This window comes from Colias philodice, chromosome 3 (assembly GCF_061535455.1).
Source record: "Colias philodice isolate Cphi_HAF_F1 chromosome 3, ilColPhil1 Martin Lab GWU primary, whole genome shotgun sequence".
Lineage (NCBI taxonomy): Eukaryota > Metazoa > Arthropoda > Insecta > Lepidoptera > Pieridae > Colias > Colias philodice.
The window spans coordinates 224,234-241,515 of record NC_143088.1 but is presented as its reverse complement, the minus strand read 5'-3'; the positions used below and the strand labels follow the sequence as shown (position 1 = coordinate 241,515).

At 35.3% G+C, this 17,282-nt stretch overlaps 2 protein-coding genes across 2 annotated transcripts; one reads left to right on the top strand and one right to left on the bottom strand.

The window, feature by feature from the left end:
* The first annotated feature begins 828 nt into the window (after nucleotides 1-828).
* LOC149489295 (non-specific serine/threonine protein kinase Cdc7-like) lies at nucleotides 829-9,866 on the top strand. The gene is made up of 11 exons (XM_089712060.1): nucleotides 829-1,111; nucleotides 1,193-1,418; nucleotides 1,493-1,586; nucleotides 1,850-1,992; nucleotides 2,475-2,574; nucleotides 2,889-3,021; nucleotides 3,275-3,512; nucleotides 4,576-4,673; nucleotides 4,959-5,230; nucleotides 6,743-8,531; nucleotides 9,670-9,866. The coding sequence occupies exons 1-10, from the start codon at nucleotides 970-972 to the stop codon at nucleotides 6,887-6,889; spliced, it is 1,593 nt and encodes a 530-aa protein (XP_089568186.1). The 5' UTR covers nucleotides 829-969; the 3' UTR covers nucleotides 6,890-8,531; nucleotides 9,670-9,866.
* Nucleotides 9,867-9,970: 104 nt separating this feature from the next.
* LOC149489294 (protein OPI10 homolog) lies at nucleotides 9,971-11,173 on the bottom strand. Its single transcript, XM_089712041.1, has 4 exons — nucleotides 10,988-11,173; nucleotides 10,652-10,904; nucleotides 10,463-10,572; nucleotides 9,971-10,323 (listed from the first exon to the last, which is right to left on the bottom strand). The coding sequence occupies exons 1-4, from the start codon at nucleotides 11,024-11,026 to the stop codon at nucleotides 10,123-10,125; spliced, it is 603 nt and encodes a 200-aa protein (XP_089568167.1). The 5' UTR covers nucleotides 11,027-11,173; the 3' UTR covers nucleotides 9,971-10,122.
* Nucleotides 11,174-17,282: the final 6,109 nt, after the last annotated feature.

Sequence of the window (17,282 nt, the reverse complement as noted above, 5' to 3'; positions counted from 1 at the left end):
TATTCAGTAAATAGCACATCTAAATAATATGCAGTAATTTGTGATATCAAATCTTTTTTTACATTTTACTTTTCTTTTTTGAAGTTGTTTTTCTTTATCGTAGTTATTTTTAATGTACATGTACAACTATGATTTATAACATTTGATTTTTTTTTAATTATAGTTACCTTTTTTTATCAACTGGCAATTTAGTTTAGTTTTCTCTAAAAATTTCTGGCAACACTCATGATGATATCGGAACGATTTTATCGGACAATGTGAAAGGGCAAATTGTATCCGATATCGGATATCGGCTATCGGCGTCCGATATCCGATATCGGATCGGATAATGTGAAAACGCTCTAAGGCTGTGTGGGTACAGTATTATAATGCTAGGCGTCCACTAGGCGGATCGGGCCGGGCCGCATCGCAACGCAAAAATACGCCGGCCTATGTTTTGTATGAAACATCGTCCATTAGCGACGGATCGGGTCGGGGCGGGCCGCAACGCATTGGCGGATATCGCTTCGCAGGCGGATTTCTGCCGGCGGCGGTGCGCTGCGGCCCGGCCCTCCCCGACCCGTCTAGTGGACGCAGGCAGGCGGATGTGAGCGGCGAGCGTCTGTTAGATAAAATCCGCCTAGGTGGTCCGCCGCGCCCCGTACAGGTGGACGCAGGAGCAAACAGCGCGTCCATTAGAGACGGCCCGTTGCGATGCGACCCGCCCCGATCCGTCTCTAATGGACGCCTAGCATAAAGAAGCTTTGATTTGTACAAAAAAATTGTATGCATCAACTGTCACTTACGTTATGTCAAGTGTCATTCTGTTAGTGTCAAGTATTTTGTTTTTACTTTCATTTCTTGTATGTATTTTAAATGTTGCTATGAATTAGGTTAATTTCTTTTCTTTCTTTTTCTTTTTAATTTTCCTTGTTTACTTTTTTCGTTGAATACTAGGAATATGAAAATTTGATTCTTTATACAAAAGTTATGTCTAGAATAAGAGGTATCGAGGCTAAAATACTAAAACTTCAAAAAGAAGTTCAAAAACAACAATTAAAACGAAATGGGATCAACGAAGAAGATAAAAAGAACAGAGAAGATGCTTTGTGTACCAAGGATGATCCGGAGAGTGGGTATTGGGTTATAAATATGTATTTTTTGAATTGAGTAAATTCATCAGTTTAATTTCGTTTTCTTTATTCAATTACAGAGGAACAAATAAAGGAGCTTGTGCATAAGCTTCCTAAACTGGACAAGATTTTTCAAGTACATCGAAAGATAGGAGAGGGCACTTTTAGTTCTGTGTATTTAGGTTCTTTGCGCCAGCACTCTGACCTGCCTGATGCACAGAAGCGCTGGTTTGCCATCAAACATCTGGTGCCCACGGCTCATCCTGCGAGGATAGAACATGAATTGAGATGCCTGCAGGATATGGGGTAATTATTTGTTATAAAAAACGGTAATTGAACATAACCAACATATTCATTTATCAATTTTGTTTATTTTCCAGTGGAAGGCACAATGTTATTGGTGTAGAGCTGTGTTTGAGACATCTGGATACTATCGTGTTTGTAATGCCGTACATACCTCATAGAAAATTCTCAGTAAGTTGCAATTACCTATTTCAATATGTCTCTACAATTATTCTCCTAGGTAGTAGGGTATGTGTTATTCTCTTAGGTAAATAGCATATTGTGGCTTAGATTATGGCAATATTTTCAATGAAATTTTGTTAATAAATATTTGCTGAATTTAAATTTCTTAAACCTTATGTTTATTTTTACAACGAATGCAGTAAATACATAATTTGAGCTTGTTCTTGCTGAATGCTAATCAAGTATAATATAAAATGAATGTGTAATTTTAGGAGTATGTAGGAGATATGAATGCAGAGGAAGTGGCGAGGTACATGCATGCCCTGCTGGTGGCCCTGCGACATGTGCACTCTTTTGGGGTTATACACAGAGATGTCAAGCCAAGCAACTTTTTGTATGATCGAGAAAATAGAAGGTAAATTATTTTGGGTTAAATTGTTTATTAATTTATTTATATTATTTCATAAGTTATGGGCATAATAATATGTATATTAAAATTATTATTATCATCTTTAACCTTCATTCTTTTTATAAACATTTAATGTATTTATACATTTAATAAAATATGTTTAATAATAATTATAGCAAATTTTCTCTATTAATAAACAACAAGCAGTTATAAAATTCCATAATAAAGTGAATTTCTAGAGAGAGAGAAGTAATTGATGAGACAAGACATATTTTATATGAACTTCCACAAATGTTTCTATCATCTATGGCTTAAAACTAAAGGGAATATAAAATAGGGTATTGATGTATAACATGTACCCAACCTTTTTTATTTATTATTATTTTGCTCATGTAAAGAATATAGAACATGTGCAAAAATACATTCCATAAAGCTTTTAAATTTAACACAGGCATTAAAAATCAGTTAAATCAATCATTTGTCTGTAGGTACTTGTTGGTGGATTTCGGTCTGGCACAGCGCGTGTGCGCCGCGCCCGAGCCGCCGCCCGCGCACTCGCAGAGCACAGCTAAACGGTTGCGGGAAGAGGTGGGTCATTTACACATTAATAAAACCCAAATGAAATAAAAGCTGTTAACTAAAAAGGCATTACTTATTTATTAATTCTTAATTTACAATCTACAATTATTGGTCTTACAAAATAAAGGTAAAACAAAAATAATCATAAAATAAATTGTACAAATAATAAATAACCATCAAGAATAAAGCAATAAACCAACATCAAAATTATTGCAAAGAATCCTCTTCAAATTTTGTTTATCTGTATCTTCCAGATAACCACTCATAATTTTGTTAATAAACATCAGAATTTAAATTTAAATCAACAATATTCTTACTGGCAGGAAGCAGACTCGTCCCCGGGCGCCAAGCGCGTGGCGCTGGACCTGTCGCTGGGCGCGCGCGCGCACCGCGTGCCCGTCTCGCGCCGGATCGACACCAAGCAGCACGCGCTCAACCAGAGCCTGCCCAAGGCACGTGCTTTGTCTTAAGATATTACTGCTTTCCTTTTTTCTAATAATAGAAATTTCCTTGTTAATTTTATATGAGGCCATGTAATATATTTCGTTTATTTTAATAACAGGGCTTAATGAATATTAATATTTCTCTATTTGAAATAAAATCTTCGTTCGAAAATGTGGAAATATTTTTAAAAAGGGTTTACCTTCGTCGATTCAACAACGACTGAACATATAGTCACGTTCCGTTGCGCAGAGCGCGGGTGCGGCAGGGGCCGTGGTGGCGCCGTGCGCATGCGCGGGGCTGGCGGGCACCTGTGCGGGGGGCGGGCCGGCGGGCGGGCCGGCGGGCGGGCCGGCGGGCTGCGCGCGGCGCGGCGCGGCGCGGGCGGCGCGCGCGGGCACGCAGGGCTTCCGCCCGCCCGAGGTGCTGCTCAAGAGCCCGCGCCAGGGCACCGCGCTCGACACCTGGGCCGCCGGCGTCGTGCTCGCCTCCGTGCTCACCGCCAGGTACCCCCGCTGCACTGTACTGCACCGTCACTGACACGACACTTTACTGCACTATACGGTGCTGCATCGCCCTACACCAAACCACACTACATTACATTACACTACATTCCAGTCTCCACCACACTACAGCTCACGCAACAACACTACACAACACACTTTTACAATATTCCGCGCACTGCACGGTGCTGTATGGCAATGCACTACGCAACATTACACTACAATTTACTTAACGCACACACAGTACTGCATCATAATACACTACACAATTATTATCCCTATAAATTTACTTACAAATAAATAATAACTATATTTGAGTATAAATAAATGTACGTAGTGGTTTTATAACTATATTTTGCACAATTCTGTTATTGCATTTTATTAACAACCTTAAATAATAAAAAAATTGCACCATTGCCGTTTTTTTGACTGACAACATTCGAAATAAGGGTGCACTCACACACATCAGTCACCGTCACGGCACGTCACCGGACAGGATTAAAAAAAAATATGTATCAATAGTTCTAGTATGACTCTGTTCCCACACGACAGTCGCCGGCACGAAATCTATCAGTGACGTCACCGGTCAGGCACGTCAAATAATCTTTCCATACATGTATCATACTTTTATCCCCACTCACCCGGTGCCGTCACGTCTCAGTTCAGTCAGCGTCGTGCTACCGTCAATTGCTACATGTTCTCTAGCGTGACACACGTCTAATCACTGACTAACCTGATGTATGTGTTCAATGATTCAGTCAAACCGGCGACGTGACTGACGGACAACATGACGGTGACTGGTGTTTGTGGATACGTACACGAACCGTCACCGATCAGTCATCGGTGACTTGACGGTGACTGATGTGTGTGAGTGCACCCTTAACTGTATTTTTTACAATTTACGGTTTAAGTACATCAAATTAAATAAATTTCTTTCCTAGTAGTGTATATGTCATATGTGTCATCTGATTAAATCTGCCATTGCAGATCCAGATGACTGCGAAGTATACAAGTTGATTAATATTTATTGGATAATAACTAATAATACTTTTCCTCATGCTGACAGATACCCATTTTTCCGCGCGTCAGACGACGTGTCAGCGCTGGCGGAGCTGGCCGACCTGCTCGGTACGGAGCCCATACAACGCGTTGCAGCTTCGCTTGGTAACTATATTATTGGGACTTTTATTTGATAAATTCATTAAATTGCGTAAATTATGTTGGTTTACAATACATTTATTTTTTGTTTCCTTGCAAGCTTACAAAGCTGTACATGGTAAGAAAACTGTGTTTATATTATTTGAGCATAAAGAATCAATCATTTTTCTCTAGGGAATTCTTGTTTTTAACATTTTGAGTGTATAATTGTTGTAAATAATCTGTAAAATTCCATTGTTTTTTATGTCCAAAGTGAAAAAAATATTGTTTAAAAAACATTTGTCTCCGCAGGTCGGCGAGTAGTAGTATCGGGTAAACGCAGCGGCATTTGTTTGCGCAAACTTGCGCGACGTTTACGAGGAGCTCCTCCCATACCACCAACACCTGCTGCACAACCGGCACATGCGGCACTATCGGCACATGCAACACTATCGGCACCTGCGGCACTATCGGCACCTGCCTCACATGCGGCACTAGCCCCACCGGCTGCACTATCGGCGTCGAACTGTCTACGCTGTCGGCTTCCCCAATTGCAGTGCCTGTGCGCTACAAACACTACACCCGTAAGTTGTTCTAGACGTACTGTTTATTTCAAACTCATACATTTATTTATTCAAGTAGACTTCAGCTTCGTTAAGAAGAATTTCAAATCGTCAAAATACAGGATAATATGATGTACCATTTGCAAATAACTGCAATTTTTATGAATAGCATGTACATTGTACATGTTAAATATTGTTTGTTTTACAAATATGTATTGTCAATTAATTTGCTAAGTAGTAAGTACTAACTAAGTATTATTAATTATTTTAGTTTCAAAAAGATAAAAAATACCTGATGCTTTTCTTAAAGAACTACTATAGGTCTAACAGAATCTGATGGCATATTTATATTTAAGAAATAAAAGATTTTTATGTGGCAACTTATTTGACAACTATCAAATTGGATGTCAAATTATTTGTCTTTTTTGCAGTTGATGATTTTTAGGATTTTGTCTAAAAAATCTTCGAAAATGTCGAAAAAGCCGCTGCGATCACAAGCAAGAGGTGTTGTTTATAATGTGTATAGAAAAACATTCGATGAAGAAGGGTCAAACACATCACAATTTTCAATTTTGAAGATTTTATTGGTAAATTGGACTTACCCGTTTTGATACTATAAATTAAAAAAATATTATATGTAGGTAACTATAATATTGTTTGATGATTAGAATATAATTTTATGAAAACTTATTACAGGAGTTTCCAATACGGTTATTCGTCAAGTCCAAGCTGTCCAAGTCAATTTTATAATGTGTGTCTGTTAATACTTACGAAAATAAACATAATTTTATTTTATTTTTATTTTATTTTATAAAAAATTATAAGCAGCTTTGATCTACATTATCATTATATCGATATTTTCACATGGCATACTGGTAATGAATATATACAAATATAGGTATGTGTAAATAATAATATGACGTATTACCTGTATAAAAGTAATTTGTATGATTGTATATTATACACTAGCTTTCCGCCTGCGGCTTCGCCCGCGTTTTCAAAGAAAAACCCGCATAGTTCCCGTTCCCGTGGGATTTCCGGGATAAAACCTAGCCTATTACTCGTGGATAATGTAGCTTTCGAATGGTGAAAGAATTTTTAAAATCGGTCCAGTAGTTTATGAGCCCATTCATTACAATCAAACAAACAAAGTTTTTCTCTTTATAATATTAGTGTAGATGTAAGTATGTACCTACATAATATTAAGTGGATATCTCGTTATTAAGTACAGTATTGTCCACTTAAGTAATGTGAGTAATGATATTGAGGACAAAATAAAAAATAAGCAGTATCAAGATCGTTCAGTCCATTTTCCCTAGGGTTGCACACTCAAAATTTTGATTTCCCTAATTGCCATCAGATTCTGGTTTACCTATACTACATTAGTTTTATTTGTATACGTAGTATATTATTATTAGTCTGTGGTTTTATCGTTTGTTCAAAATTTTAATTTTAAGTCACTTATCCATTAATTTATTATTTATACCTTTTAATATTTATAATTATTTATAAAATAAAAAAAAAACATTCCAGAGCACGAATCCCGACGACATAGTGGTGGCGGATTTCCCGGAGAGCGCGTTCTCGCTGGCGATGCGCCTGCTCGACCCCGACCCGCGCTCGCGTCTCTCCGCGCACGACGCGCTGCAGCAGCCCTTCCTGAGGCACCTGCCGCACTGACACACTGCACTACACTACACCACACCGACACACTACACACTACACTAAAACACACGTCCAAGCTCAACACTAGTAACACACCAACACACTACACTACATAAACTATAGCATGCTGCACCACAATACATTACATTACACTACACTGCACTATACCTACCTATACCACACTACACTATAACACACTCACACTACTTGCATGAAACTATACTACACTACTCACCTCTACACTACATTACACTACAGCATCTACAGCTTACACAATCTACGTTGACATGCCCAAATGAGTGTTTTCATAGCTTTTAATTATTTATTTATATATTTTGATCTTTAGAATGAACTCTTCAGTGTCCTAACAAAATATTCACTAACACAGCCATAGACACTGGTCATTGTGTACCTACTGCTCATATGTTGCTTATGGATATAGCTTATATCACGCCAATATGTAATATCGTATGTAATATGGAACTTAATCAATTTTATCACACGACATGCTACAAATACACGCAATATTGTCTCGTAAGTCGTGCGATACGCCATATTATATTTTAATTCTTGCATGCACTAAGACAAATACGTTTTTAATACAAGTCTTGTAACACAGTATATCATCGTTTTTCAAAGATAGGACATGATTCTGTATATTCCAACTAGTATTTTATAATTTGACCCCCATTTCTTAGAGTAGTCATTTTACTTTTTAACTGTTACCATATCAACCAAATAGTTGATCGACATTAAGAATCTATTTCAATAAAAAATAAGTTTTTAATGCGCACAAAATTAATTGGGTGCTCTATTATAGTATAATTTTTCGTATTTATTCAAACTTCAAATAATTAAACCCACCATTTAGGTATGTTGTGAGTAAAATAAATATGTTCTGGCTGCAAAAGTCCATGTGTGATGGAAAATTAATTATAGTAGTAGAAAATAAGAAATTTGTTGATTTTAAAGTCAATTTTTATTCTTGATATACCTATCAATCAAATAAATTATTAAAATGTAATGAAATATGTAATGATTGCATGCAGCTAGTATTTTTACAGGGAGTATTATTGTAATGACTATGTGATGTAATGATTCTAATTAGTAGTTAACTTGACTCACAGAATGATATCCTGGTAATTAATACAATACAAAGATTGAATAGTGTCTTATCTATTCAATATAATAAGTATTTTATGAACTGACAATATTTTTCTTACATATTGTTTCAATGAAATATGAATACAAATGAAATTAGTAAATCATCAGGCAATTATTTATAGACTTCAAGAGGGTGCTCTAATGCCAAATAGAATACAGCTATGTCCTCATATAAGATCTTCAATGAATTCATATTTAATTTTTTTTTTAAATGTGATAAGTATGAAGATGAAATGCTGCAGAAGGCAGTTGTTTTGTTAATTAGTTTTAATGTGGATCTCAGTTGTTTTATGAGTTAGTCTTTGCGGGATGATAAAGTTGTAACCTTTGTCTTCCTCACGTTTACTGACATTTACCATTAGCGATAAGTGCCTTATTGTTACTGAAGTCAATTCTCTTGTTGTGGTTCTTATTTAAATAAATGTTATAAAAGTTTATTGTTCTTTTTATTTTTAAAACTTGTTGATTCCTCAAGAAATTAATAATTATTCATGTATAAATTTAACAACTTAACTGTCCCCATACAATACAAAATAACACTACCCCACGTCCATCAGTTTTTTTTTCTATTAGGGTAAAAAACATTCATATTGTCTTAATAAATTATATTTTATAAAAATAGTTATTGTTTTTATTTATTTTATTCAATTTATATTTATGCCTCATATATGAGCATGAGCGTGGGATAAAAGATTTTTTTTTCCAAGTTCAATGAGTCATATGTGTACACATCAAGTATAGACAATAAAACTTGATTGATGACCCGACGAACCGAATTTGATGAACCCGACGTTATAATAGACTATAATGAAGCAAAAGGTATAGATATTACCAACTAGCATCCTTTCACTCTCTTTTACGCAAAAGCCTAACTTGGTACAAAAAAAATCGCTGTTGATATTTTATTTCAAGTTTCTGTAATAAATGCTAGATGCATTTACAATGATTTGGCATCAGGATGTCCTAAATTGTCTGTTTTGCAAGTACAAGAACATTTAGTTCGACATTTTCTAGGGCCAGCAGCGAGAACTACAGAAAATAACGTGCCTCAAAGACTTTCGCTTTCTCTGACTCCCAGATCTCCAGTTTCTAGTTCATCTCCTGGCCATAGTCTTCAAGAAATTCCGCGTAATACTACAAACAATAAGTTATTTCGAAAGAGATGTACCGGTTGCTATGAAAAATTAAAAATTCAAGGGCAGTTGGCTCGAAAAGCTAAACAAGTGCACACAGAGTGCAAAACATGTAAAAAAGCATTTTGTTTATATTGCTACAACGAAAAACATAATATTATGTGTTGATTGGTTCTCCTAATAATACTTACAAACATATTTTTCATAATAAAACGTTTTCCTTTTCACTGTATTTTTTGTTTTATTTCGAACAAATAGGATACACACACCTACCTACCTTAGTACCTACCACAGATAATGTATAAAACTTTTGCGAAAATTTATTTCAATTTCTTGAAGGTTAGGGTTTTCGCCACACGTTCACGTATTTATATTTAGAATATCACTCCACGTTCATAACAAAAATATACCCCAAAGATTCTTGAAAAAAAGAGTCACCTGTGACTCACGAACTTATTCCAAAAGTTCACCATGAGTCATATGTGACTCATTGGACAGTTAAGTTGTTAAGGATTTTAATATTTTAATGTAAAAACAATAAACAGAATATGTTAGAAATTAATTTATTATATTATAAAAAAATATAAATTCATAAGCAGTCTTGTATGCCAGCTTTTTAAATAATACATTACCTTTCTACAGACAATTTAGTAACCAATAACCATACTAAATTCAAATATGAACAACTGGCAGTGGCACTCTTTTATGATTAATTATGCTTCATGCACAATAACCAGCACATGCCACTCAGAGCTAAAAGAAATGTGTCAGCTGTGTTTGTTTCTATTAATAAATAAATAACATTGCAATTACTTTTAATATCTGTTTTTCACTTTCCGTACAGTAACAAGCTGTTTCAACTATCCTTTACATTCTCTTGCAATAGACTTTACTTAACACTATTGTCACAAAACACATTATTATGCTTAAGAAATAAATGCAGTCCATGGGCTAGTTCTTCCAAAAGTTGGGGTTCTGCTGCAGCCGCCGCTCGAAGTTCTGGTACCAAGTGTGCAGCGTGTTGAGGGGGATGTACGACACCCCGGGGGTGGGGGTCATCTGCTCCTGGGTCACCGAGTATGACGCCACAAAATTCACTAAATTTTCTAACATCTTCTGTGCAAACGTTACATAAGTATTTGCTTGTTGAGTCTGAAATTAAATTAAAATTGAATTTAAACATTTTGATAACTTTATAAGAGTCAATAATATTTCATCACATTAGAGGTAATTATACTATAAAGCGTAAGAAATAGTGGTCTATTGAATAAATAGTACAGTAAACACTTACAAGTAATGGCTCTAGATGTTGGGCATTAGTCTCTGGCTCTATGGATATACCGATCTGTGCATTGTGGCAGATTTGCTGCTGCCCAAATGCATTCATAAATTTATTTTCACCTGTAAATAAACAGGAAATATTAAAATAACTACACTCACACAATATTCAGAATTAAACTGATAAAAACATTTCACTCACTGGATAATTCATGCAATTTTTTTAAATTGTGTATTTTAAATATAGCCGATGGTTTCGCATTAGAAATGTGACCGAGCGGCTGCCAGTTGGGCGGCGCGTTGGGGTCGGGCCAACTCCAGTACACGATGGCCACAGTGCCCGCCGGCAGCGGCGTCGTGCCCGTCAGAAACACTACGGCGTGGTTGATCGAGTCCACGTCCAGAATAGTAGTCACCAGGCTCGTTTCCGATACCGGCGTAAAGTCCGTTTGAACCTGGCCAAACAGATACGAACGCGTAAATCACGATAGAAACATAAAATGTAAACAATGTCTTTATCTTCATTATTTTGACTTACCAGTCGCCCGGACACTATTAAACCGAATACGTTAGACATTTTCCGTTATAATTTGTTATGTTCACGAATAAATGCCCTGTAGTTATCTTTATAAAAATAAAATTTTGGGCATGTTTCTAGAAAGAACTTCAAATTCTATGCCATTCTATACCGCTTCGCAATCCACACAAATTATGCATTTCTGTCACTGTCAGATGCGTATTCCGTTGACATTGTCATTTGCCAATTCTTGTTTTTTTTCTGGTTTGGATTCAAGTCTTTTTATATAAATATAATATTAAATCGTTTATTGCTTCTCACATATCACGAGGACATATTATGGTGAAATTAAAGACTCATTAATGGATTATAAACGCCTTTTATTTATATGTATAACCCGACGCGGACGTTCACAACACTTTACTGCGATCGGTCACGGGCAGACACGGTCACGGCCCACGGGCAGACACTGGACAGTCTACCCGTGACGCAGTTTGGGACTGTATAGTTTCATGTACATATTTTTTTTTATATTAATTATTGAAGTTAATCTTCTATAGAGCGCTTTGTGAGTAAAATTTCAAGGTCACGTCATGGCAATACCGTCACGTCATGGAATAAGGCGACGATTTAGGTTTCTTTGAATCTTGCCAAAGAAGTTTCACTTCTGATACATGTGCTCGGCACACAAGCCCTTTTTGCACGCCTCATAAGCGAAGCGTTGAGGTGGGTACTACTGTCACTTCGCGCAAAACATCTGATTTTTCAAACTTAAAATGTCTTTATGTATCATACATTGCACTTGTAAGATAATACATACACACACATATTAAGAAAAAACACTATTTTTAACGTTCATGATATTTTTGATGTCATTTTTGTTATATTTTAAACTAGTTAAAAAACAGTTTAAAAAAGTTCTGTCTTGGACGTCCGTGTGTCTGTATGTGCGGATCCTTTTGACCGAAATACTTTACTAATCGAGTCTTTTGCACGCCTCATAAGCGAAGCGTTGAGGTGGGTACTACTGTCACTTCGCGCAAAACATCTGATTTTTCAAACTTAAAATGTCTTTATGTATCATACATTGCACTTGTAAGATAATACATACACACACATATTAAGAAAAAACACTATTTTTAACGTTCATGATATTTTTGATGTCATTTTTGTTATTTAAACTAGTTAAAAAACAGTTTAAAAAAGTTCTGTCTTGGACGTCCGTGTGTCTGTATGTGCGGATCCTTTTTCTTGTTAACACGATAGCGACCGAAATACTTTACTAATCGAGTCTTTTTTTTTTCTCTTACGCTTGAGTATGCTCAGGAATAGAACCCTTTCATTTTTCAGGGTCTGATTCGATGTGGTTTAATTGTTATTAAATAAACAAAAATAATAATTAATAAATAATTATTAAAAAAAAATTATGAGGCGTGCACTTTTGGATTTTCCAAACTATTTTTTTCTCTTACGCTTGAGTATGCTCAGGAATAGAACCCTTTCATTTTTCAGGGTCTGATTCGATGTGGTTTAATTGTTATTAAATAAACAAAAATAATAATTAATAAATATTTATTAAAAAAAAATTATGAGGCGTGCACTTTTGGATTTTCCAAATTATTGTTGGTTTCAGTCTTGTTTCAGTGCAGTTGCAGTGGGATGCGTGACTGTCTAAAGCTAAACATAGATCTTATTTTTTTACGACTCATATTCCCAATCCATAATATTTATATAAATATTACATAAATAGGATAATTTAAATAGGATTTAAGGATAATCAGGTCAAGGCTATATGAGGTATGATCGATGAATAAGAAAAAAAAAAATGTTGTGTGGTTTTATGAAACCACGGTAAAAGTGAAACTTTCCGAACACTGCTTAATACCTACTCGGCAGCCGACCGTCACGCGACATGCGCTACACAGACCAAAAAGTTTGAGACGATGTAATAAAAGTTATATAGGTATTGTAAGTAGTATAGTTATGCTCGCGACTTTGTACACTTAGATTAAATTAGGTATATCATATATTATTTTGATGTTGCCGAGAGATATTATATCGTAACAATAAAGTTTACGAAATCCAAAATCCCTTGCAGTTTTTGAGTGAAACCCTGAAAACAGTATTATAGCGAATTCAGTATTAGGTAGATACATGATTATGACTATGAATTTATTAATCTCCGCATAAAAGTAAAATGTACATATAAGTTAATGACTTAACTAAAACAAGCGTCTTTCGCTCCCAACAAAAGAGATAAACAGATGATATGATACGATGCTGTAAAAGTTATTGTTGCATTATTAAAAATAAACAATCTTGGAATCTTATCTTATCAGCGTGTCTAAATTTCAGTGAGGTAGTTAGGTATAGTCAGCGGAAATTCACAGGAACAAATTTGAATTGTATTCATAGAATACATGTTTTCATTCAATACTAGCTGTGCCGCGCGGTTTCACCCGCATTGCTCCGCTCATGTTGGTCTCAGCGTGATTATACATATATATAGCTATAATAGCCTTACTCGATAAATGGGCTATACAGGATTTTTCAAATCGGACCAGCAGTTCCTGAGATTAGCGCGTTCAAACAAACAAACAAACTGTTGAATTTATATTTTTGGTTTTATGGCATTCAAATGCTTTATAAATATAAATTTATAAAGAATAGAAAAAATTCGATCACGATGTGGTCGAATGATCACGCGGTGTGTCCCTTCAGACACATAAAATAGACTACAAGCCCACATATGAAAAAAATATGGGTCAAATGAACCACCACGGGACATATCTAGTACGAAAGAAGAGCAAAAAATAATAAGATTCATCACTATGCCGTCACTTGTAAGCTGTCCAACTGAGTGCAGATGAGAATTGAAAAGTACAGGTAGACTCGGTAAATTTTGGTCATATATTTTTGTACGGCATTCTTAACCATCGATAGATCCATTAAAAATAATAAGAAACCGCTCAGTGCCGTACAAAAATGTTGGTCCACCAAGTCGGAATTTTAATTTCATTTCCGAGAGTTACCGGGGGTAAATTTGGTCATTTGACCATGTACGGCATCTGTGTCATACTATTGCTATACTGCTTTTAATCCATTATTCCGCAACGCCGTACAAAAATCATGGGGACAAGGGGAAAAAATCGAGAGTTGTAATACCCTCTCTTTCCCCACTCCAGGGGGTCATTTGACACAACACGAAATAAATTTATTTTTTAAGTATTTTATTCATAGATAATATTTTTTCATGTGCCGTACATTTTCGTTGGTTCAAAGGGGAAAAATCTGAAAAAGAAAAAATCCATATAACGAAATGTTTGCTTTATATTTTGATAATAAAATATAAATATACATTAATATTAAGAAGCTCGAGGTGGTTAATTATCACCTTGGAAAGTCGGAGTCAAGTGGAATGGACTCCGTTAAATTGATGAACTAATAAAAAAGCTATGAACGAAAAGATGTGAATTATATGCAATCAGCCCATGAATACAGGTAAAGTCACAAGCAAATGCTAGTATTATATACATATTCAAAATGTACAAGTAAAGCGCTTTCAAATGATACCAAACACGGCATATTTATCTTAACTTTATTTTTTTACTCTGTATGTTTTGTCCGCTAGAGGGCGCCACATTAGATTTTGTGAAACCCCATATAGCCTTTAGCTAGCTGGTCGCTGGTTATCCAGTGAACAATTCAGATGCTTCTAATGATATGTTATTTGTCGAATTCTGATAAGTAGTTTAGAAGTTACGAGGGAATAGATGAACATACATACATGACCTGTCAAAACCATAACCCTCTTTTTGCTTTGCCGTAGTTGGGTAAAAATATGTTAATGCCGTACTGTATCAAATGGCCATAAAGCACCCTTAAAATTGTAGCTTTCGTCGCTTTCATCAGCCTAAAAGATGTGGTCTGCACAAAAATGTACGGCATCGTTTTTTCCTAATTTATCTATGTTAATACTATTTAAAACAACGAATAAAGTGTAGAAAACTATTATATTTCATTAATCTACGATGTTTAAACTTTAACAAAATTTCTGGTTTTGCATTTCTCTATAACTTTTTTAGAACGGTTTCTTTTGAACGGCAATACTATACAACAATTGAATTTTACAATATCATGTTAAAAAAAAAGTTCCCGTACAGGGTCAAATGACCTTACAGCTCTTTATATCAAGAATTCGATGAAATTAAGATGAGTATTGGTATACATTTAAAAGAACAATTATTTTTTGACGGCATTGCTTTTAATAGTACTTTTGAGTGCTAGATAATGTTTTGGAACCGAAGCCGTACTTAGTCAAATGACCCCCTGGAGTGGGGAAAGAGAGGGGATTGCAACTCTCTATTTTTTCCCCTTGTCCCCATGATTTTTGTACGGCGTTGCGGAATCATGGATTAAAAGCAGTATAGCAATAGTATGACACAGATGCCGTACATGGTCAAATGACCAAATTTACCCCCGGTAACTCTCGGAAATGAAATTAAAATTCCGACTTGGTGGACCAACATTTTTGTACGGCACTGAGCGGTTTCTTATTATTTTTAATGGATCTATCGATGGTTAAGAATGCCGTACAAAAATATATGACCAAAATTTACCGAGTCTACCTGTACTTTTCAATTCTCATCTGCACTCAGTTGGACAGCTTACAAGTGACGGCATAGTGATGAATCTTATTATTTTTTGCTCTTCTTTCGTTCTAGATATGACCCTTGGTGGTTCATTTGACCCATATTTTTTTCATATGCGGGCTTGTAGTCTAAAACTGAAAGAATAGAATAAATTTGATTGCTCTGGCGGGTCACTGGCTGAGTTGGTCAGGCATCCGCCCCGGAATGGCGCGAAAGGATGCGGGTTCGAGTCCCGCCTCGTGATCGAATTTTTTCTATTCTTTATAAATTTATATATAAACAAACAAACTCTTCAGCTTTATAATATTAGTAAGTATAGATGTGCGAATACATAAAAAAATTACAAAATATCCTTCAGTTTTTCCACGTGAGCACAGACACATAAAATGCCATTTTATTGGTATGTGCACGTGAATTAAATTAATATAAATAATTTAAATTTCAATGAAAAAAAAATTCATAGTTAGCTTTTTACGAGGTATTCCGACTAGGGACGTAGTTATAGTAGTGTTGAGTCTAGAAATTAAAGACTTTTTAACGGATTTTAAACGCGATTTAATCTTTATAATTATTTTCCCGACGTTTCGAACATTTTACAGCGAGCGTGGTCACGGGGAGACTGCACTGAGACAGTTTAAAATCCGTTAAAATTCTTTAATTTCTAAATGTCTAATACTCGCGTAAAATCAAACACTAGAAAATACAGTGTTGAGTCTGCTACAAATCTAGTTACTTATTATATACTAGCTTTCCGCCTGCGGCTTCGCCCGCGTTTTCAAAAAAAAACCCGCATAGTTCCCGTTCCCGTGGGATTTCCGGGATAAAACCTAGCCTATGTCACTCAGAAATGATGTAGCTTTCCAACAGTGAAAGAATTTTTCAAATCTGCCAAGTAGTTTCGGAGCCTATTCAATTCATACAAACAAACAAACAAAAAATCAAACCTTTCCTCTTTATAATATTTGTATAGATGTATAGATAGACTCTAATTTAATAATCACCAGTTACTTGAGCAAACGCAAACATTAACTATTGAAAATTTTATTCAATGCCAATATTGAATATACAAAACCAGTCACGTTCGGCTTTTATTCTACTATGAGTAGGTTTTCATCTTACAAGTCTAGAAAAGCTTTGTGTAGGTATATTGTAATGTGTCAGCAAATGAGATGAATTCTTTTGTTACAGCTTGCAATTGTTACACAATGTACTAGAATCTTAGACTAGAATATTATCTTCTCTTATTTGTTAATATGACCTATAGTCCGGGATACATCGCCCATTTTTGCAAGTGATTACTATCAAGCTAATTTTTCGTGAGTAGCTTTATTTTGATGAGATGACCAATAATTTCATGTACGAAACTCTCGATTGTGGTAGCTAACAGAGTTAACAAGGATAAAAATTTTTGATGTGACGGTTCTCAAATATTTATTACGCAATTTGTAGGACAATATGTCTGTTGAATTATATAAGTATTAAATAAGTGAAAATAAAAAAATCAGCTGGTTAGTAATCATTTATGATGACTTCGTTATCGATACACATTGGAAAGGGGGACTCTTTGATCAAACCATAGATTTTGTAGGACAAATATTTTTTCGAATAATTTAGATAATTATCTTGAGATTGAACAAAAAAAACATTCAGTTAGTAATTAATAT

Coding starts and splice junctions, on each gene's coding strand:
- LOC149489294 (XM_089712041.1), bottom strand. CDS start 11,026: ATGTCTAACGTATTCGGTTTAATAGTGTCCGGGCGACTG. Junction 10,905..10,987: donor TAATAGTGTCCGGGCGACTG/GTAAGTCAAAAT, acceptor CTGTTTGGCCAG/GTTCAAACGGACTTTACGCC. Junction 10,573..10,651: donor AAAATTGCATGAATTATCCA/GTGAGTGAAATG, acceptor GTTTATTTACAG/GTGAAAATAAATTTATGAAT.
- LOC149489295 (XM_089712060.1), top strand. CDS start 970: ATGTCTAGAATAAGAGGTATCGAGGCTAAAATACTAAAACTTCAAAAA. Junction 1,993..2,474: donor TATGATCGAGAAAATAGAAG/GTAAATTATTTT, acceptor ATTTGTCTGTAG/GTACTTGTTGGTGGATTTCG. Junction 5,231..6,742: donor GCGCTACAAACACTACACCC/GTAAGTTGTTCT, acceptor AAAACATTCCAG/AGCACGAATCCCGACGACAT.